The 24,831-nt window shown below is 40.4% G+C and overlaps 1 protein-coding gene across 1 annotated transcript in view; it reads left to right on the top strand.

Moving 5' to 3' along the window:
• The window catches only part of LOC105394982 (spondin-2), a 52,143-nt gene extending 27,540 nt beyond the window's left edge, over positions 1 to 24,603 (top strand). The window contains exons 3-8 of the mRNA XM_038113429.2: positions 12,073 to 12,272; positions 18,932 to 19,036; positions 19,581 to 19,760; positions 21,975 to 22,192; positions 23,098 to 23,276; positions 23,535 to 24,603. Coding sequence (XP_037969357.2) covers positions 12,073 to 12,272; positions 18,932 to 19,036; positions 19,581 to 19,760; positions 21,975 to 22,192; positions 23,098 to 23,276; positions 23,535 to 23,746 — 1,094 coding nt within the window. The 3' untranslated portion in view covers positions 23,747 to 24,603. The remainder of the gene's footprint in view (positions 1 to 12,072; positions 12,273 to 18,931; positions 19,037 to 19,580; positions 19,761 to 21,974; positions 22,193 to 23,097; positions 23,277 to 23,534) is intronic.
• The last annotated feature ends 228 nt before the right edge of the window (positions 24,604 to 24,831 follow it).

Raw genomic sequence — 24,831 nt, 5'->3', positions numbered from 1 at the left:
GGTTCCAGATGTTTTGTGGTGAAATTAATGCCACCGCCACAGGCGCCGGTTCAAAGCAATCTTACTTGTAGAAGCTTCGCTTCACGACCCAGAGGTCCCGGGTTCGATTCCCGGGTGGGACCATCAATTTGTGTTTCTAAATTGTGGTTCTAAGTTTGGTTAGGACATAGAAGGCTGATCACCTGATGTCCGAAACAGTGAAACGATCCATGCTGTCGGATGGGCATGTAAAGCAGTCGGTCCTGCGCCTAGGTCTCTCCAGTCGTGTCGGTCAATCCGTCCCATTGGGCTATGAGAGTGATGGAACAGAGAGTGCTCCTGTGTACTGCGCACACACTTGGGCACTATAATCTACTCCTGCGTAGTTGGCTGATCTCAATTGAGATTGGCCGCCGTAGTCGAAATTCGGCTAGGAGGACATTACTTTTTGAGCAAACTGTAATGTTTTCTTTCGTCATAATAATATAATAATCGAAAGTAAAGTCAGTCTAAATACCTTATTGCAATTTAAAATGTTTTTTTTTATGTTGTTAGTTCATTTCATAGTTACCCAGATTCTATTATACTATACGTACAGTCGTACAAAGGTATACGACAAACACATTGCTGTGCCCTTTTTAGTGCAATGTTCTCTTGTTTTATTCAGACATCTGTGTATCTCCCATCAATTCTGGTATCTCAATCTAAATAACATATTAGAGGTAGAAGAGGTCGGTGCCACATCGATGTGATGATTTGGTCTTAATAATTCGAGCTTAATGCTATATAGGAATACAAATGCGTAGAAAGGTGACCACGTATATCTAACTCAGAGTTCTACCCCTTTTTAGTTGGTGATAAAAGTGGAAATTAAAGTAGCTAATTGTATATTTTTTGTAGCATGTATTTGTATTTCTATTCGCCGTGTGACAAATAAATATTCTATTCTTACAAAAAAATAATCTAGATACGTATACATATTCAAATACCTCACTCATTTATTTACTAGATACAGTAGCCAGAAGCGTGATTGTCACTGATCACTTGCCCCGGTGAACCCACCTTTCGTTATTCACGGCGCCAATCCAAGGTGACACTGAACATTCAGGATTTATCGGAAGAAAAGGTAACTCGGCTACACAGTACCTACGCACAGGTGGCGTAGCATGGCTGTGGTCTGTGAAAGCTAGTCGAAGGCTTGTCGAAAGTGTCCGGAGTGCTTCTAGGCAAAAAAAAAACGGAATTTCGTTGCATTAAACGTACGGATTGCATGGTAGCTCTCCAAATCGTATTTTGTCAAGCCAGAGACGCATACTTTTTCTGTCCGTTGAAGTAGTGTAAACTATTCACGAATTTGTATGTTGTAGGGAGGTCGCCACCTCGCTGTACGCACACGCTTCACCACCGCTGAAATTGATAATAATCATGTTTTATGCAAGGAACAGTGAAGTAGTAGTAAAGTGACCCAATGCCTTTTCATGCGAAGAAAATTTACTTTCATATAGTTACAGAGACCTCTGGTCTAGATATTTTAACGCGTGCATGCTGGGCCTACAGGGAACACAATTTCTCACGGTCCCGCCTTGTTAAATAAGACTTTGTGGCACATTTGTCACCGATTTTGTAGGCTCAAGATTTTTGGTCCTACTTTTCGTTTCTCTACCAAATGATAAAGCTCAGCTTCTCGTATCTATTCTACAGTAATATTATAAAAAATACGCAGATGTTGATTGATGATGATGAATACGATGATATTTAGAATAGTACCATCTAAAATAACTTAATACGAGCTTATTGCAGTGGTACCTACTCATAATCACAATGTAGGCAATTTATAAAGGGGCGTAGATTGCATTGCAAGAGCACAATGACTGGCTAATTACGGCTGCAGGCTCCGCCAGAATGTTAAACAGGCGACAGAGTTTTGTAGTTCGACTGAATCTGGTAGTGACCCATGGGACATAGATAAACTTAAGTGCATAATTAGCTGCAAATAGAAGCAGTAACTTAGTTTGACAAAGCACAAACGTGTAATTACAGTCAATTTCAGGAACTATCTTTTTAATTCATCAATCAGATTTTTTTTTAATTCAATAAATAGACGATTAAGGGCTAATTTTTCAATGGTGGGATAAACGTTAACTGAGGAATAAAATTGTTGCTGTCACTGTCTAATACAAATATTCAGATGTGACAGCATCAGAATTATTCCTCAGATAACGTTTATCTGCCCATTGAAAAATCAGCCCTAAATAGAATGAGAGCATAGAAATTTTTCATTTTTAAATTAAAAGTTTTACCTACAAAAATATGAAAACACTGTGCTCCTCACTCTAGGTATTATTTTACGACTTAGTTGATTTTGTACCAAATTTCTTCAGCAGTAAAGAATATATCGTGGTTTTTAACCGACTTCGAAAATAATACTTAATAATAATAATAATAACGTTTATTGATTTTCAATGGCCATATTACAAAGGTATATAGTTTCACACAACTTAAAAATAACTTATAACTAACATGCAGAGCTGGATATAAACTAAACTTATAAAATTAAGAAATGTTGGGTTGTTGCAACGGTAAGATACAATAGATTGGCTAATCAAAGTATCCAAGTAAAGTGCTAGCGCCTAAAATATGATAAATCCTGAGCTATAGACACTAGCGAACGCCCCTGGTGATTGTAGCCCAGTCAGTGATAACGTTCGTGTAATAAATCATCAGTAAAAAAGGGGAGGTTCTCAATTCGTCTGTATGTATTTTTTTTTATATATATTTTATGTATGTTCACAGATTACTCCGCCATTTATGGTCCGATTTTGAGTAAGGTTTGGTTGAGCTCATGGGTGGTCCCATTTTTTTCAGATTTTTATTTTAACCCCCAAAGGTGGGTAAAGGGGTAAAAACAGGGTATGAATTTCCATTTTAGGTACCTCTATTAACCGATTCTAATGAAATTTAAAACGTAAATATAGTTCTTATAACAAAAAATATAATGGTGACCTTAAGCTGATCTGATGATGGAAAAGGAAGGCAGTCAAGGGAACTCCTCAACGGTATATAGCAACTACCTCGTGTTTAGGCTTGTTGGTATCATTTGCATCTTAATTTTGATTGATAAATATTGCAGATAAACTAAAAACAATAAAATAAAATAATAGGGCAAAACACCCAGTAACTGACCATGTGCCAGTAACTGACCACCTTCCTCTTCAACTCCAAAAAATAAGAAATAAAGCCAAGCAGGGCCATCTAGTGAACATCCAGTCTATTTTGTGGTTCATTGAGAGCATTACTGATACAAAAGATTTTGCCAGCCGCCAACAGATGGATAGTGAGCGATCGAAAAAGTTCAGTTGGCGCGCGAACCGAGTAAATTGCAGTTGTAACTAACGTATTTGTTAAGGTAAGTGAATTTTTTGATCGTAAATTTTACCATTAAAAATATTGAAATCAATGAAAGAAAAAATTGTACCATATAGATTTAATTATAAAGATTACGTTTTTGATAAGATTCAGCTTGTTATTTTCCGTTTGATTGTTTTTAATGGGGTTGACAGTTACTGGACGACAAAACAGCGATTTTCCAGTAACTGACCACCCATGTCGGTTATTGGGATTTTTGGTTGAAGCTGAATTTAGGCCAAATAAGAACGTAATAATAAAGCTCATATGTGCCATTTTCTTGTGTCAAAATATGAGCATTCTATCTTCACTCCTTCCATTTACTGACATAGGTGGTCAGTTATTGGTTAAATTGGTGGTCAGTTACTGGTATTATTATATATGACATATTTTTACAGCTTTCAGCGAGATGAAGAAGCGCCAAGATAGCAAAAAAGTATAGAAAAGGCAATTCCACTTGTCTGAGACAAACTAGGATCAACAAGACATTCCAAAATAATTCAGGGTGCCATGCAAGCACCTTTTAAAATATAGGGAATTCAAACACAAAGTCCAAGTTTGTTCCAGATTCGGTATTAGCTGATGAGGAAGATAAAAACGCTAGTGGAGCATACTATCAGCCTAGGATAATGTGGATTCTCCAGGATAAAGACAGATGTCACCATTTTTCCTTAAAGATAATCCTTGGAGCAGTCCCTTCAAGAATGCAAGACCAGGAGACAAATGGCTTTCACCATTCACTCTTTGAAAAGATACTCAAATGCTATGTTCAGAACAGCTGAAGGCGTACCTAACCAATGCCAGCGCTTGTGAACCAGATGAAATTGGTTCCCCAAGCACAAAAGCACTTGGCGAACAAGACTTCAATGACGCTATTAATGACCCAACTCGAATATACGTTACCGACGAAACGCGCCTCCACATTTGTCCAAAGACAGGCAAAGCCACTTCAGCAAAATAGGAAAAAGAAAGCATCACTCTACAATGCAGCAACAGCAGCAGCAATCCTCAGCCGGTGCACCAACACGCCCTTCAATGGCATTATGAACGGCCAACGAATTTCAAACAGAACGATAAAATTGGCACACAAGAAATGGGGCATTCTTCTATTATAAGTTGTTACCACGACCAACACCCCAGCCATTTGGATCCGATACCACAACTATCCGGAATCCACTGGCAACGCTATACCATCATTGGCGGACACATTAGTCCAGCAGCGGAAAATGCAGAAAGTACAGCGATGTTCTGCTTGAGTCACGCCTCTTCAACGAGGCAAAGATTCCCTGTCCCCCTTGCAGAAATGAATACTCCTGTCTTTGACCAAATACTTACCTGCGAAAGCACGTTTCAAAAGCATCATAAATATTCCAGTTGAATCCTCAACAAAGTCATTGAAATCCCGTTCGTCAAGGCATCCATCTTTGTATCCTGAAAAACTAACCCCCAATATCTGATTCGGTCATAATTACAATGGCTAGCCTCAACGACTCTTTTAGCCGCACTGAAAGTCTCTGGGTGGGGTTTCAGCAATAATGAAAACCATCTGTCTCTGGTCCTACATCCCTGAAAGGACCGGCGGGGAAAGGGCCTACTTTTCCGGCCGGGAATTTATGTTTTCCTAGGCCGACAATACAATCCGCCACGATTCCTCCTCCTCATCAGTTGATACCGAATATGGAAAAGACCCGCTTTAGCGCTTGGATTCGCTACTTTATATTTAAGAAAATGCTCGTTTCTGGCACCATGCATGCTTCATGGGCCTGTCCCACTGATCCTGGCTTGTTCCGGACAAACAAAATCGCCCTTTCTATAACTTATCTGAAGGTACTACATTGGAGGCCTCTTAATCTCCCTGAAAGCTGTAAATTTAAAATGCGTGTTCACTATGTGCATGTGTCTTTATTCCTTTGTTTTCAGTATTTAACAAAAATGCATAAACTTGTGTTTTTAATATATAAATGGTTGATTATTAGGATAAAATATCTTCTAAATTATGCATTAAGCTGATGAATTAATTTAATGCACTTTTCAGTTAAGAAACCTTGAGCAAAAGGGATGTGTCACACATTAAAAGAGACCAGAGGATCGGTACTATTACATGAAGTAATCAAATAAATAAAAAATAATAAGATTTAATGATAATTCAATTTTTAAACCATTTTAAATTGGTGGTCAGTTACTGGCATCGAGTGTGGTCAGTTACTAGATTTTAGTGGTCAGTTACTGGGAAAATCACTACTTTTTGTTTGCAAAAATATATAAAAAAATGAGTAACTTCTACATGTTTGCTATTTACTCAGGAATGTGGCTCTGTTATTCTAGTTTTTAAAACAAAAATCGGATTTAATAAGCGATAAGAATTGAGCCCGCTACAGACAAATTACTGGAACAACTCCCTTAAGGTGGTCAGTTACTGGGTGTTTTGCCCTAATTGAAAAAAAAAAACACTAAAAAGTAAGAAATAATTTAAGGTTTACACCAATTCTATGTGACAGTACAAAAATATGACTAAGCAGGAACTGTTCTTTTTTAAGTTGGTGCCATATTTCCTCAGATTACTTTGTCACCGCACCAACATCAAAAAAGAACAGTTCCTGCTTAGGTATATTTGTACTGTCACATAGAATTGGTGTAAACCTTAAATTATTGAGCCTGTAAGTAGTAAGGGTTTTTCAATTAACGAAAACGTGAAACCTGTACTAGACGTACTGAAGAGAAGTCAGACCAATCAGCCCTTGCGTGTCAAAGAGTCTGAAATTTAATTTCAGTGCCAGCGATGAAGCCATTACAACTTTAAGACGATAAGAAGATACGGTTTTTATTAAACTATAAGCAGTTAGTATGGTCATTTCCTGTTAAAAATTGGCAAACATTTATTCGAACAGTCTTGCAAAAATTTAAAAATGATTTATTGAAACTAATTATTTTTAAAACCATATCAACAAAAAAATACCACCAATTCTTAATAAACACTTGTCTTAATAAGTACTTGCTTATACAAAGGTATCCATTTACTCTAGCCAACTAGCACCACCGTTAGCAAAGAAAAAGTAAATTACAGTAAGAGCCGACACAAGGAAAAAAAACAAAACCATTACTTGTTAGACTCCAGTCTAAATTGCTATCGTTACCCCTACATCGCGAAATAATCGTTTAACTTTCGCTACTATAGATAAGGATAGTGATATTGGTGACTCGCATGTTAGAAAGAGATGTTTTCGCGTAGTAAGTTTTATGATCTCCACAGTTTAGTTTTAGTGTGTGTCTATGGTTTTATAGCTTCATGAAAGTAACACTTTACATTGTGTTAGGTAATGTAGACAGTATTCTACCGTACTCATTATATATATCCGCGTGGACGATAGAGCTACATAACATAATCAATTAATCATACTAATTAGACATGCGATAATTTTCCAAGTAAGTACTTAGGTAAATTTGCGGACTCTTCATCGAAAAATATGTATACTCGTACTGAAATTAGATCATTTGAATACATGCACACATACAAACACAAGCAAACTGTACTGATTGGTCATTTAAGGACACTGCAAACTATGCCAGTGTTTTTTTTTTAAAACAACCAAACTCTCACAATATATTGATCTCTAAAAAAAGCACGGACATAAAGTCTGTGAAGTGATAACAAAATCCTTATAATCCAAATAAAAAACTATGCCAGTGCAAAATTGGAGAGGAACACTGATAAAATGCGTATTAAAGATGCATACAGATAAAGAGCGGCATAAACATAAATTACACTTACAAGCATATTATTAAAACAAAAACCACTTAAATTATACTTAAAAGCCGACGGCCCAATCCATTACAGTGCAGGACAGATTATTCGGGCAATTCCGTCATCCGAATGCATTTGATGTAAAAAACACACCTGCCGTTTCAATAAACGTTGCTTATTATTGTGGAAGAGAAAGATGTGAAATAAACTTAGATTAGCAATATACGGACAAGATGGAAAGGCAATGCAAAAGAAACGTCTCGACAAATAAGACCCAAATTCTACTCTCTTAATACTGAGCTCTAATTTTGAATTAGTTTGGTTAGAAAATTTTATGGTCACCGCACATGTAACATTTAAGTACGTTCATATGTGCGGTGGTTAGTATTCATTGGTACAAGGATTGTCATTAGGATGAACTTAAAACGGTTTGATAGTTTAAAAAATGCGGACAGTTTTTTGCTTTGTTTTTGTACGTACACTATCTTGTTCGTTCATTCTTAATCTTAGCAAGGAAAGATGTGAAATAAATAAATGAATGTTATTTGTCTTTGAGTTGTATCGGAGCCAGTTGGCAGCGGGCCGGTACACTCATTGTGATATCTTTGGGTTGAATAGAGTTTTTAATACGAATTGTTTTGTAAACAGGGCGTTTCGTGTGACACGATTAATGTGGGTTTTTGAACGATACTCGTATTAGTAGAATGTAGTTAGAATGACATGCTTAATATTAAACATTCTATTGTGATTTTGTTAATAAGATACTGGGTTTAATTTTGGTTTATATTTTTGTGGAGAGCTGAATGGTGTTCAAATAACAGGGAGGACCTATATCTATAGTATACAAATACATATTATGTTTAAAAAAAACTCGCTGTATTTTTCTCTAGTTCGTAAAGAATGTGTTCGCAAAATTAAAAGAGATCCAGGTTAATACGTTTTTCCTCGAAGTGAGATCATGAAACAAGAAGAAAGTGCACTTTGGGCAATGCTCCAAAAGAGAGGACAATAAATTCATTGATTAAGCATTAAACGAAACATTACTGTACGGTACGCGTAATAATCAGCAGGAAAACACGAATTAATCTACGCTGACCAGAGATCACTAATCTACATTGATGTAATACGGCTCCAACTCGCGAGTAGGTAGGAACTTAGGTAGGATAGATACTAAAATAATAATATTTGAAAAAAGAATGAAACTTTTCAACATAAGAACTTTTATATGTTTGCACTTTTAAACACCAAAAGACGTATCTAAAGGATGATAATATTGTGTATGAGGCATTGACTTATATATTGGTATGAGGCTAATACCTACTTAGGTACAAGAAAACTCAATATACCAATTTTCATAATTAGGTACATTTTCTAGTCAAAAAGTAACTTTCATACTTTTATGGTAGTTATTATAGTTACCTATTACTTATCTACTACTTTTGAAATATTTACACTCTCATTTGTATTTTAATAAAACATTGGTATCGATTCTGAAGGGCACATTCTAATTTTAACGCTGTCAAAAAACGCTTACATTCTCTCTAAATTTATTTGGCATTCTGAAGGCACCGTTTATCTCCAAAATTAGAGACGTCACTTTAAATTTTGAATCTGACAGCGTTAAAACTATTCAACTTAGGTTAGATGGTCGAATTGGTATTCTGAAGGTGCCATTTTTAGCGCTGTCAACATAAAATTAGCAACTTTCTTCCTAAATTTAAAAGGGGTCTAAACAGGTGCTTGTTAAAATTATACTAAAATTTCTTAAAGTAAAACCGTGAAATATATGGGAAATTGTTGTTGTAGGTGCATAAATATGGATTTGACTTAGAGCTGATGTATTGTTTAATCATGTAAAGCTAATTGCAACGACGCTAACTTATTATTTTTTGCGAAACTACGATGTGAAAGTGACTCTGTTTTTTCATATTATTATTTCTGATTTTTGGACTGAATGACTGAAAAACGTGTTACTGACAAGTAGGCATGAACCGGGTTGGTTAAAACAACTTAAGTTATAGTTCTAGGTCTACAAATAATCAACACACCTACCGATCTACTTCAGTATTACACTAGCCCTAACACCTCGGCTTTCCTCTTCCAAACGGACCGGCTCTACATACATGAGGAACACCTTAACCTTAACTCACCTACCTGTGTACCTATCTAACTCTCTACTTACCCCTTTCAACTTGTAAGAATATTTTACTCAAAGTGGTCTCTACATAGCTCAAATATTTAACTACCTATTTTGTTACAGGAAAAAACAAGTTATACCTACCTAGGTTACCTTTTATCTGAAAAATATGCCTGACTTTAAGAAACTATATAGGTACTTACTACTATACTATTACTTTTTATGAAAGAAGAAATACATTTTATGGACGTAAAACTTTATTTGGGTGAATAACACACACAACACACACTGGTTGAGTAATTTTTCTGACACCAATATACTTGATTTAATACACAATTGCTTGATTTAATTTCTGTATCTTATTTCCATTATCTTTCTCGTTAGTAGGTAGGTAACTAGGTGGTCTAACGGTCGTTTTAGTATTGTTGTCCCGGAGAGGAATTAATATCATGTATCCAGCGTTTCATGTTTAGTTTATGGGTGTGGTTGATTTTTCTTTTTCTTTGTTGTTGTCACTGAAAAATAAAGTAAGTATAGGTAAGTAAGTTGTATGAATAGTTGACAGAATAATCTTATCCTTATAGGTACCTATTTACACAAAACTTTAAATAATAGAAACGAAAACACTAGAACACAAACATAAGTAACCAGATAGTTAATAACAAGATGCCCAACTGATAAAAATATTTCCTTAGATTTTACGTAGGTATAACTTCCTAAAATAAATCGTAAACTTGCACACAACACACCTTATCGATTTTACAATTGCATATTGCAAACACAAACATAATAATTTATAATAGATGTTTGTTTTTTATTGTAAAGACTTAACAAAAATTCTTTAAAAAAATAGCGGCAAACTTTTCGGCGGAAAATTCAATATGGCGATGGCGGTGATGGCGCCGCGCCGGCGGCGCGCCTCTCTTGCAGCCCAGCGCGCATGCGCCAATGCGCCGTAGAGATGTACCTAGTGCAATGTTACTTGCTTCCGAACTATACTTGAATGAAAAATAATCGATGCTGGATCGATTCCTGGGTAGGTACTTTTATTATAATCATATGCGTTTTTGGTAAATATAAATACGTAGGTATTCATCGGAAATAAGTAAGTACTTATAAAGTATTTGTGCTTTTGTAAGTATTCGATACTTTTCAAATTCTTATATGAATATCATCCCTTACACAGTCATCTAGGTACTTAAGTATATAACGTACCATCATCATCAACTATTAAAAATTTAAGTAAGTAAGTACTTACATTAAATATCGTGGATAACACATAGATGTAGAACTTAGTACCTACATACTTTACTGAAAAACTATTGTTTAAAATATTCTAGTGCAATAATCGATTATATTCGATTATTCTTACTATTTTATCAACTTACCCCATCTCTACTCTATTATATTTTTTTAAATCACTCGGAAATGTCGATAGAACACCATAGAAGCATTTTCTAGCCAGAGTTACCAGTTGTAATAATGAATTATGAATATGTTACATAAATATTTGAAATTATCACGAAAACCAATATAAATGCAGGGTATTTAATACTTTTAATTATTTTCAACAACTATCTAGGATAATTAAATTTATTTGGAGTGATTTAAGGTTCAAAAAGCTAATCGATATTTTCGATTGTAATATCCTTAAGTATATGGCCACACTCATTTTAAAGACGTCAAATGAGCCTTATAAATTTAGTTGACCGTTAAAATCGTTGCCTTCAGAATAGCAAAAATTAGCGCTGTCAGTTAAATTTAGATATTTTAGCTCATTTTAAAATTAGGTAGTGCGCCCTTCAGAATCGGTACCATTGTTAAGCCGAGTGAAAAATATTCCTTTTGCCAACCACTGGGACGATATTTTTTAATTAATAAAACAACGAAGAAATCCAATAAAGCTCAACTTACATTTTTTCTTGTTTCACAAATGAGTTTTGGTTGCAAGTTACCTTCGTTAACAGGTAAAAGGTGCAAAATAATAATGAAACGTATATTTTAAAGCGCCATTGCACGAGGATTACACAGTTTTAGACTTTCAGTTTTTTTTATAAAAAAGGTTTTGGTAGTTGTATTTTATTTGTTTGTGAAACTTTTTAATAATTTACTAACCATAAAGCCACACTCCTTGTCTTAGGTTTGTCTTACATTTCATGAAAATGAGATGTATGAAAGAACATAATATAATGGGCTTCCAGGCTGGAGATAACCCTCTAGTCTTGAAGTCGGCCCATATCCTGAAGTAGACTATGACGGGCTCTGCATTTGTTTCTATTTTAAAGGAAACAATAGATTTTTAACTGTCAATGTGTTCAGTGACCCTGACTGCTATATCGAAGGTCCCGGGTGCGATCTCCGGGCGGGACAGTAGATATATTATTATTTGTTCCCGGGTCTTGGGTGTAACTGTGCTATATCTCCAACCCAGCCAAGCGTGAAGATTATGGCAATAACCCTTCAGTATCGGAGGAGGCCCATATCCTGCTACCGTACAACCACCAAACATTAGCAATTAACAATCCATAAGTAGCGTTGCACCCTGTCAAACATCTGTCAGATCCGTCACAAGTTACGCCAGATTTGCACACTGCAGTGGATTATTCTGAGCATGTACAGTCAGCTGCATAAGTAGCTATACACTTTTTTACCTTGTCAACCTAAAAAACTGCCTATCTATTAATTAATTGAAACATTGACTGTTCGGCAGTCTGACAAAGTAAAGAAGTGTATAGCTCTTAGAGTAATGTATAGCTACTTATGCAACGGTCAGTCATAGTAGTGGTTAACCATATTGCCTCTCCCACAGGGGTGTCCCACGACCGCTCGTACGTGTTGTTCCGTCTCGGGCGGCGCGTGTCGCCGGCAGTTCGTCAGTTCGCGGAGGCGGGGCGGTCCGACGCGCTTGGTTCGGCACCGGGAACGCTGGACGTGTTCGGCGCGCCCACCATCGGGAATGGCGCCGGACGAACTGAAGCGGAGTTCTTTGTTGACGGGAACCATTCGAGGGTGAGTTTTGAGAGTATTCTTGTTGTAAAGAGTTTATACGAAGCAGCCAGTATTACTGTAGCTAGCTAGTCGTATTGGCAGCCAGTGTTGTTGCTATAAATTATTGTCATCTGATGGACACAATTATCTTCCTTGGAGCGGTAGAGATCACGTAAAACAAAGTTATTATTACTGAAATGATGTTTAAAGCATTTTTCTATGTACCTACCAATTAAATAAAAGCAAAGTTTTTTTTATAAACCGTTTAAAGGCCGCAAGCTTGTTTGCTGAAAATATTAGGCAATTTTGCTTTATTATTTTTTAATAAAAGCGTGCTCGAAACATATAAAACGATTTCATTATAAAGCTCCGAGTAATTAAACGGTATAAACACAAATAAATCAATTCGCAATGGCGGCTCAGGTAGCTAATATTTTACACAAGCAATAACGGCCATATCAGATCGAGCTGCCAATAACAGCATATCCCGGTCCAGGGGGTTACTCTATACTGACGAAAAATGAACGACGGAGAGCTGTTTTTTTTTTTTTTTTTTTCTAAATGAAACCTATTTACTGAAGTCGGCCATAAGGGACTTATTCAGCTTTACCCTAACTGTGGGGGAGGCGCCGATAGGCGCCTTCACCCAGTTAAAAAGAGAACCCTACCTAAGTGACCCGTCACCAGATGGAGGTGGTGAGAACCGGCCAGGAATGTACCTGACGCGGGTATAGTACCTGTTTTGGTGGAGAAGGATCCTAGCCCTACGATTCGGACCGGCAAAAGGCCGAGTCCGAGTGTGAGTCCCTCCCCCGGGTCTGGGGCGGGGTGTGTAAAAGTTAAGTGGGACAGTTGCCGAGGCAGGGGTCGGGGAGTCAAAGGTTTGCAACTCCCTAATACGGACAGTGATCTCATCGTCCGGGTCACAGAGAACGTGTCTCGGACGACGTCGCCTCTGTTTGAACTCAGGGAAAACGTGATAGTTAGCCGGTTGGCTAATTAGTGGGTTCGTGTGATTAACCGCTTGGTCGAAGTAGCGGTTTGAGGAGACTTTGAGATACTGTCGGATAGTAGGGATTTGCAAATCTTTGTGCAAGTTGAAATTGCGGACGTACCAAGGCGCGCCTGTCGCCCTGCGCAGAAATCTATTTTGGATTGCTTGTAAAGAATTGATATATCTGTTCGAAGCATGAGCAAACACTACGCTAGCGTAGGTCATGACGGGTCTTATTTATTATCACTTTGCTGCGTAGTGAGAGCTTTTTGCTTCGAAACAGAGGAGTTAGTCTTCCTAAATAGAGAGAAGCTCTATTCCTAACCCTACGTATATGACTAGCAAAAGACAGTCTGCTGTCGAAAGTGACACCCAGATATTTGACATGGTCGGACCAAGGGATAGGCTTGCCGAACAGAGTGATGTTGGGTTGAGGAGCAGTGTTGGGCCGGCGGAGAGCCCGTGAAAAGTACACTGCGGTACTTTTCTCCGGGTTCACCTCCATTCTCCATTTGCGAAACCATTCGCCGAGGGCGTTGGTTGCGCTTTGGAGATGCCCGTGCTGGACTTTGCCTTTAAACCTATCCCTTAAGTAGATCGCTGTGTCGTCAGCATATAATGCTAGCGACACATGCGTATGTCTGGGGATGTCACTTGTGTATAAGGAGAAAAGAAGAGGAGCTAGAACTGACCCTTGCGGGACACCTGCACGAATCGGATGAAGAGATGATCTGGAACCCTCGACGCGAAACTGGAAGTACCTGTGGAGCAAGAAATTGTGGAGAATAAGCACTAACCGATCCGGGATGCCTAACGTGAAGAGCTTAAAGATGAGGCCGTTGTGCCACACCTTGTCGAAAGCCTTCGCTATGTCGAAGAAGAGAGCTGCAGTGCCTTTCGGCCTCTTCCTATGGAAACCATCTAAGATGTATTCCGTGATACGATGAACCTGGTTGACGCAAGAGTGCTGGGCCCTAAAACCAAATTGTTCGTTAGGGATGAGGCCCTGAGCGTATGCTATCTTTTTGAGCCTGTCGGATAGCAGCCGCTCATAGACCTTACCTAGGGAAATTAAAAGACTGATGGGGCGGTAACTAGAAGGTAAATTTCTAGCTTTGCCAGTTTTATGTATTCCTATGACGTCTGCTATTTTCCACAGGTCTGGAAAATAGCAGTTCGCCATAGCTGAATTAAATATGGTTACTAGTAAGAGGATAAGCGAGGCTGAGAGGTTCTTAAGGACTCTGTTGGAGACGCCATCAGAGCCAGGAGCCTTCTTGCAATGAAGGTCCTTTATGGCTAACTTAACTTCGGATACCGTCACGAGGTCGAGAGAATCTACTGGAGGTAAGCTAACCCTACGTCCTACTTCCTCGTCTACGACTTGGATGAATGTGCTGTCGGGATGCTCTTCCGAAGGAGAGCATTGCGCCTCTAGACTTAGGGCGAGACATTCAGCCTTTTCATCGTCGTCGAAGGCGAGGGAGTTATCAGGTTTCGACAGGGGGGGCATGTCTACTACGGTATCCGATTTAAGCGCGCGTGTAAGACGCCAGAAAGCAGTGTGGGTTGGCCTAATTTCATCCAGCAGGCTATCCCACCGCTCTGAACGTAGAGCCTTCATCCTAGATTTGCATTTGAGATGCAGAGAGCGGAGCCTATCCTTGTTTTCCATACTTGGAAAGAGGTCGTGTGCCCTAGTGGCGGCGTGCTTTGCCCTGAGCAGGGCCTTCATATCATCAGGCAACCTCCAACGATGAGGGGTCATCGCAGGAACCCGCCTGGTGCAGTCAGTGATGACTGTTTGAAGGTGACCGCTCAAGGCATTGATCGCCGTATCTATCTCTACTGTGGAGTTAATTTGAGAAGGTAAGTTTGCTATGTCAGAAGGACTAGCCGAACCTAAACGCTGACTAAGCCTATCCCAGTTAGTTATGGTTTTGGTAGGAGAGAAGAGGGAGTTGGCATCTCCGAGACCCAGTATGACCGGCCTGTGATCGGAGTCAAGCTCGTGTATTACCTCTAGCTTATTTAAAGAAAGAGAAATGTTCTTTAAAAGTGCAATGTCTAAAATGTCTGACTGATGCTCAGGATTGAATGGATAATGTGTAGGCTCCATTGGAGCCACCACATCAAACATGTATTCATCCATGAAATTAAAAAGAATATAACCGTTTGGGTTATTGACTCTACAGTTAAAAGATTTATGTTTACTGTTAAAATCCCCTGCAAGTATGACATTATTCCCCATATCCAAAAGTGACTTAAGGTCCTCAGTTTTAATTACTTTTCCTGATGGCTGATAGCAAGAGGCAATATACAGATCCGGATGTCCGGTCATAGCCAGCCTGCACACTGAGGCCTCGAGGCTGACAAGCTCCGGGGTATTGACACAACAGACATGAAGTCCACTACGGTAGTAGATAAGTGTACCACCGAGGGTGGCCGACAGTCTGTCATGCCGTATGATTTTATAGTTACTAATGTTGGGATTCTTCATGTGAGGCTTTAGAAAAGTTTCCTGCACAAGAAGGATGTCAATGTGATGATCGTTGAGGAACTTGTGAATCTGTTCTTTTTGATCTTTAAGAGAGTTGGCATTGAAGAATCCCAACATTAGTGACCTAGGTTTAGTTCTACAGGTGTTAGAAGTCATTGCGAAAGTTTATTGGAAAGGGCGGAAAGTTCCGAGCTTAGATGGTGGAACTGAGCGAACACATTCTGTTGGATCAACAGCATGCGTTCACTCAGTTGGGTTATCGCGAGCTGAAAGTCCCTGTTTGGATCACCGTTGTCCCTCCTCGGGGATGGAAGCGAGGACTGAGACAGCGGTGATGGTCCTAAAGAGGGCGGGCAGGTCGCGGGAGGCGGGGGAACCACTCGAGAGGGTGCATTCATCCGACTCGACGACGGTGCCTGCCTTGGTCCTTGTGAGGCTATGGTTGGGGGTCGAACCCAAGCGTTAGGTGGGGTGGCTACCGACGCGTCGGCAAGGGCCGCTAAAGGCGCTTGTGGACTAGGGTTTTTCTTTATAGATGATGATGAAGTTTGTTGTTGACTGGGCTTGGATTTGGGAGCCCTACGGTTACGAGGGCGCTGGGGGCAGCCGCCATATGAGGCTGTGTGTCCAAGCGTCCCACACAGAACACAACCAGGGGCCTCCGTACACTCCTTGGGATCTTTTGGGCGCGGGCAGTCGTGGGTGTGATGGTCGCCCAGACACTTTACGCACCGCGCCCTGACGTGACAGTTCCTAGAGGAGTGCCCGTAGGATTGGCAGTTGTGGCACTGCGTGGGACTCGACTTCTTGTAGGGCTTCTCAATCTTGAGCCCAGAGATTTGGCATATGGCCGTTATATTGAATATCTTTTTCCCCTCAGGGGAAAGGTCAAGGATGACGAGGATCATGTCGTAAATGACCCGCTTGCCTCGCCCGTACATGCGGTGAACCTCATGCACCGGCAGAGACTGCGCCTTCAGATCCGACATGATCTCCGCAGAGTCGAGTTCCTTGGGAACTCCCCGGATCACTACCCTTAGGCGGCGGTCCTCTGGGAGCTCCCAGTGGTAGTACTCGACCTTGCGCTCTTCGAGTAGTCTAGTGAGAAGGCGATGATCGCCAGAGGTGGGCACCTGGACCAAAATACCATCTCTGGTGTTTTTGGCCTTGGTGAAACCGATTTTGTTTGCGGCAAGGGCCTGGGAAATAGAGTTCCAGGAACCTTTGTCGCGGAGCATCAGAGATGGAGGGGCTCTCGCCTTCGGACCTTTCGGAACAGCGGGAGCAGAGGGCGAGGGAGTAGGAGAGGAAGGGGGGAGCTGGGTTCTGACAGCTTTCGCTGCCGGACGAGGGAGCTTCGACTTCGCCTTCCGCTTGGCTCCAACGACGGTGAAGCCGTCGTCAGGGTCAGCGGATGAAGCGGAGTCCGAGAGGTCCGAAGAATGAGCTACGTCCATAGCCTCAGGCGACGACGACCTACTGTGCTGAGCACATTGGAGGGACAGAGACACTGGCGATGTTGGGATGACCCGGGGCACACGGCGAGCAGGAGACGCTGGAACGATTTCATCTGGTGACGCAGGCGAGAAGTCAGCGTCAGGAGATGACGGACATGGCTCCAAAGGAGAAGCCGGAGGGCTGATGGCGGCAGGCGAAGCAGGATGGCTGGATGCAGGAGCGGCAGGCGACGCAGAACCAAGCTGAAATTTGGTGAGGACCTTCTGGAAAAGCGAAGGGTCCTCACGTTGACGGAGAGCTGTCGTTCAATCGGCACGTTTATACAAAGAGATACAGTCGTGGCTCTTGCGCGTTGACTTCGTTTTTCGTCATATAGAGTGACCCCTCAGGGTAAACGAAAACAATGTAAATTTACGCTGACAACGGACAATTTTAATTCAGTTTAACAAAAGCTATTGCGAAGTAGGTATAATTTGTAGGACACAAGCCCAAGAAAACAATCAGGAACAGGCAAGCGTAGCGTGGGACGCCCTCCAGCCCGCTAGACCGACGACCTTACACAGGTGGCCGATAGTGGCTGGAAGAGGAAGGCCGAGGACAGAGTGTTGTGTTGCTCCTTGGTAGAGACCTATGTTCAGCGGCATTCTATGATGGGACGATTACAGGCTGATGATGATGACATAAAAAGTGATCATTATTTATTTGATGATTCGTGAAACAAATAGTAGCAAGTCAGGATTGAAAGGCTAGTAATACCGAACAGAGTTATTATTACATTAATTATTAGATCATCTACTTTACGTTAGATAGATCATAAATGAATGAATCAAAAATTATTTTGTTCTATTGTATTCTACCTATTCTGGATAGTTTTAGTAACCTGGAAACCTGTCGGTTATCAACCTGGTAACCTGTCCGAGTCCTGTCTACGAGCGATTCATCTGTTTGTGACGTATTAATTACGCAGCACTACCGATGTATTCTGAAACGTTTTGAGACCCTGAAGCGATCATGAAAGAATATATTTTGCTTACGGGTAATTCTACCATACATCGATTTTTATGTTCGCGCGAAATAACTCTTAAGATATCGTAAACCAGAAACAGAAACAATGTCTGCGATCCAAAGGTAGCTAAATCATAGTCCACATTTGTAGAATATAATTATGTGTGTGGTATGTGGAAATACTAATTTAAGCAAAGATTGCTGTAGAGCAGTTTCGAAAATTATATTATTATTATTATAAGTATGATTACATTGAGGTAGAGTGCACTAAAATAAGTATTAACTAAAAAAAAACGAGCCGAAATGGGATTCCACGGATGACCAGAATAGAGCCACTTTAAATGGGTATTTTGTAACAAAAGCAGCTAACTCACAACATTACTGTTCACGCTAACTGAATAATTGTAAAACGTTGTTCAATTCAATTTAAACTTGCACTATTAAAAGTTTACAACGAGGACTGAGGACATTCAAGTGGTAGATATAATTTGTTTTTGTACTGTTCTATGTGACCAACAGAAAGAGGTGACTTTTGAAAATATAAATATGGTAGTTTATGTAATTTAAAACCATAATCTGTATCTCTACATACCATAAGAAAGACCATCTAGTAATCCTAAACGTTTGGCTGATTATGTAATACTTAACCCAGACAACAGGGCCAGTATGCTCTAGATTTGATTAAAATTTTACCCTCAGCTTACCGATGTTGTTTTGTTTCAGGTGTCAGTAATGGCACGAATGATCCCGTCTCCTGATTGGTTCATCGGCGTCGACAGCTTCGACCTCTGTGTGGACGGGAACTGGCTGGATAGCATCACTGTTGAGGTAACCACATCTGAGAAATTCTTTCTTTTTTTTCATTCTTGTTTATCTAATATCACTGAATTCTGAGAACACCCGGCGTAAAAAGAGTGTTCAAGGTTAGTTCTTGTGACCATAGGATGTGATATAAAATACCTGTACATAATTATATATATCGAAAGCTGAGCAGTGAGCACTACATAAAAAGCTGATAGAAAGAGATCACAGAGTAAGCGTAACATGAATTAGATGAGCATCATCGGTGGTCAAAGTCGTGAATGTAATATTAAGATAAGCGTCAATTTTTCGGTATCGTGCGCAACGGACGCATCGCATTCAGTATTCTTTGTATACTATAAAGCACACAAGTGCGTCCACCGACATTGCCGATGCCGTCTCACCATACATTTATTGCAATCAGTTTGCTGCAAAAAGTACGATACCGATAGGTGGACGCTTAACTTTAAGTGACTTGTTTAGTTTATCGACACCCCAAAAAGAAGAAGAAAGGCATCAACTTGACATCAGATTAAAAACTGCAGATATCAAACTTGATTTTACCCTACAGGTGGACCCGCTAGACGCGGGCACCGACAACGGCTTCACGTTCACGGCGCCCGACTGGCCGACGGCGCCGCAGGGCGTGCCGTACCGGATCACGTGCAAGTACCCGGCGCACCCGGCCGGCTCCTTCTTCTACCCGCACCTGACGAGACTGCCGCCGGTTGCCACCTTCCAGTTTATTAAGGTATGTTGATGAGGCTGGTCGGCAAGCACAGAGAAAATCGAACGTTGACCTTACTAGAGGCTGTGTAGTATTTATCATGATACCTATGTGTTAGAAATAGGGAGCGTTTGTTTCAGAATTATCATCGGTGGATCCCTAATCTTAAGATTCAGTTACACATGCTAGTTGTAAGCACGAAAGCATGCTACTTTTTAGCAATTGCTACTTGGTGATACGTGTGTCGAAACATTGCTTATAATAAGCATGCGAGTTTCTTAGTTTCATTGCTGGACATAGCATTGAAAATTTCCTAATGAGCAACGCAAAACATATTTATTCTAACCATAGGATGATCATTCAGTAAGAAGGTTATCCATAGTAGAATCCACTGTATAGGAACAAAAATATATATTCAAACAATTGAGAACACTGCCTATCACGTATTACAATTAATGATTAGATTATGACTGGGCGTTTCATAAGGAAAAATAAACTTTCGTAAGCAAAGGCCTATAAGATGAAAGAGACCGATCCAATATTTAAACATCTTTAGAAACAAGTCTTTCCTTTGTTTTATATTTCTTAAACTGGGATATAACTGCCTCGAGTAAGGGTAATGTTAATATTATGCAAATAGCCAGCAATGAAATTGTACGCAATTGTTACAAGACTTTGCGGCCCTAGGGAGTGTCGCTGCGTGGCTTATGAGTTCCGTGGAGAAATCAAACTTCAGCCGACCAGTCGAATAAAATGTTTTCTTTGCATATTTATTTATCTCTGAAGGTCCGGTGCGTTTATTTACTTTATTTGCTGACTGTGTTTGGCGTATTCTTACTAAATATTGGTATAATAAATGTAAATGACTACGACTCGAACCAACTGGTCTTTGTACACCAGGTTGAACCGTCCGTTAATACCTAGTATCTCTTCCTGTTTATATGAAAATACCTTTCTTAAGCTACAAAGCTTGTAAGTACATGTATTTAATAATACCTAAATTAATCAGTAAAACCCCTGCCCTAGTTTCTGCCACCAACGCCTTAAGTCTTCGATTCACCTAATTACATTGTCCTCTTACTTTGCCGTTGAAGTTTCCCATTCCACCAGCGCGAGAAATTGAATTGAAATCTTTCGCGTCCACCTCTCAGGGACTTCAACACTAGACAAAGCCACTTTCATATCCAAGCACACTTTTATTATATTTCTAAATCCAACAGTCGAGACGCCCCGTGCTTTGCGACAGACTTAAAATATGCAACAATGTTGAATAATTTTGCATCGAATATTACATCGTGATAATACAAACCTCGAAGCGGCGGATGGGAAGCAACCGGCGGTGTAACGATTTCAACTTAATATTCTGAACAATGCATTCATTATGTAGCTTCTGCATCTCATTCCTATTTTAAATTCATTATTTCCCAGAGATACTCTTTAACAATACGCGGTTATTATGTTTCAAGTGACTATTAACTTCTTCTTCAGGATTTTTGCTTGGAAGTTCAAGAAGCCATATTACATTAAAAAACAATTTATAAAATCCTGTCCTAATAATTGAATAAATGCATAGGTATTTATTATGAATTTCGTTACAGTTATTTTCAGCTGGTTGTGACAGAGTTACAATATTTATGCAACAAGCCAGTCCTCCACCCAAAAGTTTTGTTTCAGAAAATATTTTATTATATAGTACACTATTGCTGTATTTACACACATAATAATGAACTCTACTACTGAGCCCATAGCTTTTAAAATTTACGATAAACCTAACCGCACCCAGTAAATCTATTCGTAAACTTCCCGCCTTACCAGAGTCGCGAGCACAAGTTTCGATCCTCCGTTAACGTTGCGTATCGTCAACTGTCACTGTCAAAATGTAAGACAAAGTTAGTTCCAAAAGTGACTTGTTTTTTCCATACGTTAGGTGGAATTTTACCAAACGCTAAACGTATTTAGTAGCCTGTCATACGTTTGTCAGTTAGTACAAAATGTATTTAAAATTTGATTAAAATACGTTTAGCGTTTGGTAAAAGTGACCCTTCGTGTACATTCCAAAATAGTATCGAATCCTGTGCTCGCTGCACAGGTTCGTTACTGACTTAGATAAATGTCACTATATCGCCACTCATAACGCAAATTAAACGAGTTTATCAATGTCGATAACGAACCCGTGTAGAAGCTACTGGAGGGGAAATCTATTATAATAGCATTACTAACCTTACCGTCTGTCCCCAGCTCAGAGAGTACGAAGTCTCCGAAGTGTTCCACCGAAGCAGCGACGAGCGGCGCTATGACGTCATCCAACTAGACAAGCACGCCCACAACCACATCGACGTGCCTGACGGCAACCGAGCCCTGTCCATAGCTGAGGAAGTGGAGAGGAACGAGGCGCCCCGGATATACGCCGACGGGATGCTGACCACCCCTGATGCCGGGTACTCGTGGTATTCCATGTGAGTGAGGATTTGATACAACATCTTCATCATAGGGCTTACCCAAGGAACAACTCAACACGCTGTCCCTTGCTTTCCTCATATAGCCGGCTAGCTATCTAATGTCGTCAGTGCAGCGGGCAGTAGGGCGCCCCTATTTCTATTCTATTCTATTCTCTGTGGGGGTGTCAGTACCTGCACCTGGCTCTCTCGAGTGGAACCTTTGTGCATATCCCCAAGGTCTAAACTGCCTTCCTAAGCTTGGACCATTTCCCACCACGCTGGTCCACTGCGGGTTGGTGGGTTCACATATCTAGATGTGCTAAATCTAGATATGCAGGTTTCCTCACGATGTTTTCCTTCACCGTAAGAGCGATGGTATACATTATACTTAAGTTAAAAGAACTCATTGGTACATGTCAGCGCCGGGATTCGAACCCGCATCTCTTGTGTGAGAAGCGGGTGCTTACCCGACTGAGCTACCACCGCTCCTCGACTGAGCTACCACCGCTCCAGGGCGACCCCTGATGCCGGGTACTCGTGGTATTCGATGTGAGTGAGATTTAATTACTTCATCATCATCATCATCATGACCCATCACGTCCCAACTGCTAGAGCACGGGTTTCCTTCCAATGGAGGAAGGGTTTTATTACTTACTTAAGTACCAGATTATTATTATTGTACGTGGGTATAGGTATGATCACAGCCACAGCATCAGGTCACCGATTTAAGCCACCTGAAATGATTTCAAATGTATGGTATGGTATAATAAGCAGGTAATTTACTTCGTTATCAGCCTACTGAGAAATATGTCTTAGGAGTGCTACATTACTCTGTCCTCGGCCTTCGCCAACTAACCAATATCAGCTACCTGTGTTGTATATCCTGGGACATCATTTGATAGCTCGTCTTTATTTGCAATCAGATCGAACTCCTCAAGCCCGACGCTCGAGCCGCGGTCTGCCAACGCGCTGCCCACATCACCCCCGGCAGACCAGCGCTCAGCCCTGCGCAGCTTGGCAAGACGGTACCGCGCGCGGCGGCGGCGGAAGATGCGAGCTGATAACAATGATCCAGCCGTGAGGAGGAAGCGGAAAAGAACTAGTGAGTTTATAGAAGTGGCTGCTTAGCGGTTGCTAGGCACCCCGTGCATCCTTCAACTGCCTCAGCCAGTAAAACTATTATGACGTTGTATAGCGCACTAGGCAGCCACGAAATCCCATATATTTAACTAGCAGCCGCAACCTGGCTGCGTAGATAGGACGTGCGGACTAGATAGTGCGCGGAGGACTACAACTGCCTGAAAGGTTTTAATTCTAAGTCGAAGACTCCTTTCGTAAAACGGCTTTTTGTCCCCAACAGAGCTGCTAGACTGCCGCGTGTCGGACTGGGGCGAGTGGAGCGAGTGCCGCGGCGACGGCGGCTGCGTGGGCTCGGCGCTGCGCACGCGCCGGGTGCTGCGGCGCCCCCGCCCCGGCGGCGCGCCCTGCCCCCCCACCGCGCAGTCCCGCTGGTGCGCCTCCAACTGCACCACCCCGCCCCCGCACGACGACTGGCGGAATAACCTCACGTAACTCCGCTTATATACCCCCCGCGAGTTATTTTTCTTAATCGATGAGACGACGTTTCTTACTGGCCAGTATGTTTATTTTATATTCAGCCTAGCACGGCCTCCTTTCGATATCGTGGCACCGACACTTGCCTGTCTGAAATCTTTGTCTATCCGTCCAGATGTGTTTTGTTTTTCTTAGTTCGTTTGTCAGTTTCCCGGTCGATGTAAATTCTTGCAGTGTGTAAAATATCGATATAAATGGTGTAACATATACTTAAATAATTCGGAACGACTGTTGATGTTCGAATAGAATAGATAGACGTCTGATACTTTCGCTGTACAGCATGCTTTGTTGAGAATTTATTGGTTTGTCAATTACCCGTAGGAAAGACTAAGATTAGGTTAAGCTATACTCATTTTATTTAATGAAAATATTTAGAAGACTATTGATTTAAAACATCTATGCCTAGTACAAATTGTGTCTTATGCATATTAACTAAGCATCTTACTGCATTTCAATATAATTTATTTGCTGATGTTGTCTCTAAGCTATGACAATATACCTACCAACTAAAGTATTTTTTGGTGAAAATTACTAGTTTAAAATACCTATACATATCGTTTTACAATACTGTAGTAACAAGAATGCAAGATAAAGTTTGTGACAGTACTCAATAAAATGTAGTCTCAATAATAATTGTAGTGGATATAAAGTAAGTCCAAAGATGCAGCTTTTATTTTTCATACAGATTAATATTAAAATCAAACTTAATATTAAATACCTACCATGGGTTATTTAAGCAACTTTCTGATAAAAACAATATTTATGTACCGAAATTCAAAGATAATCAAGTAAAAACGATGAAAATGCAATTCCAGACTTATGAATAGGTATAAAATATAAGTTATCAGAAAGAGGTTTAAAGGCCAAATCGTCTATTTTAGTCCGGCTATCCGTGCCTAAGAAATCTTAATTAATAACTTACAACACAATACGGATAACATTTAAATAATAAGTTAGGATAATATCTTCGCCAAGCCTTGTGAAAATCTGGATTATATTTAATATCAACTATGATATTTTATCAGCTCTATAAGTTTCATGTT

This window comes from Plutella xylostella, chromosome 23, assembly GCF_932276165.1.
Source record: "Plutella xylostella chromosome 23, ilPluXylo3.1, whole genome shotgun sequence".
Lineage (NCBI taxonomy): Eukaryota > Metazoa > Arthropoda > Insecta > Lepidoptera > Plutellidae > Plutella > Plutella xylostella.
The sequence above is the reverse complement of the archived record's forward strand: the minus strand, read 5'-3'. Positions and strand labels throughout refer to the sequence as shown.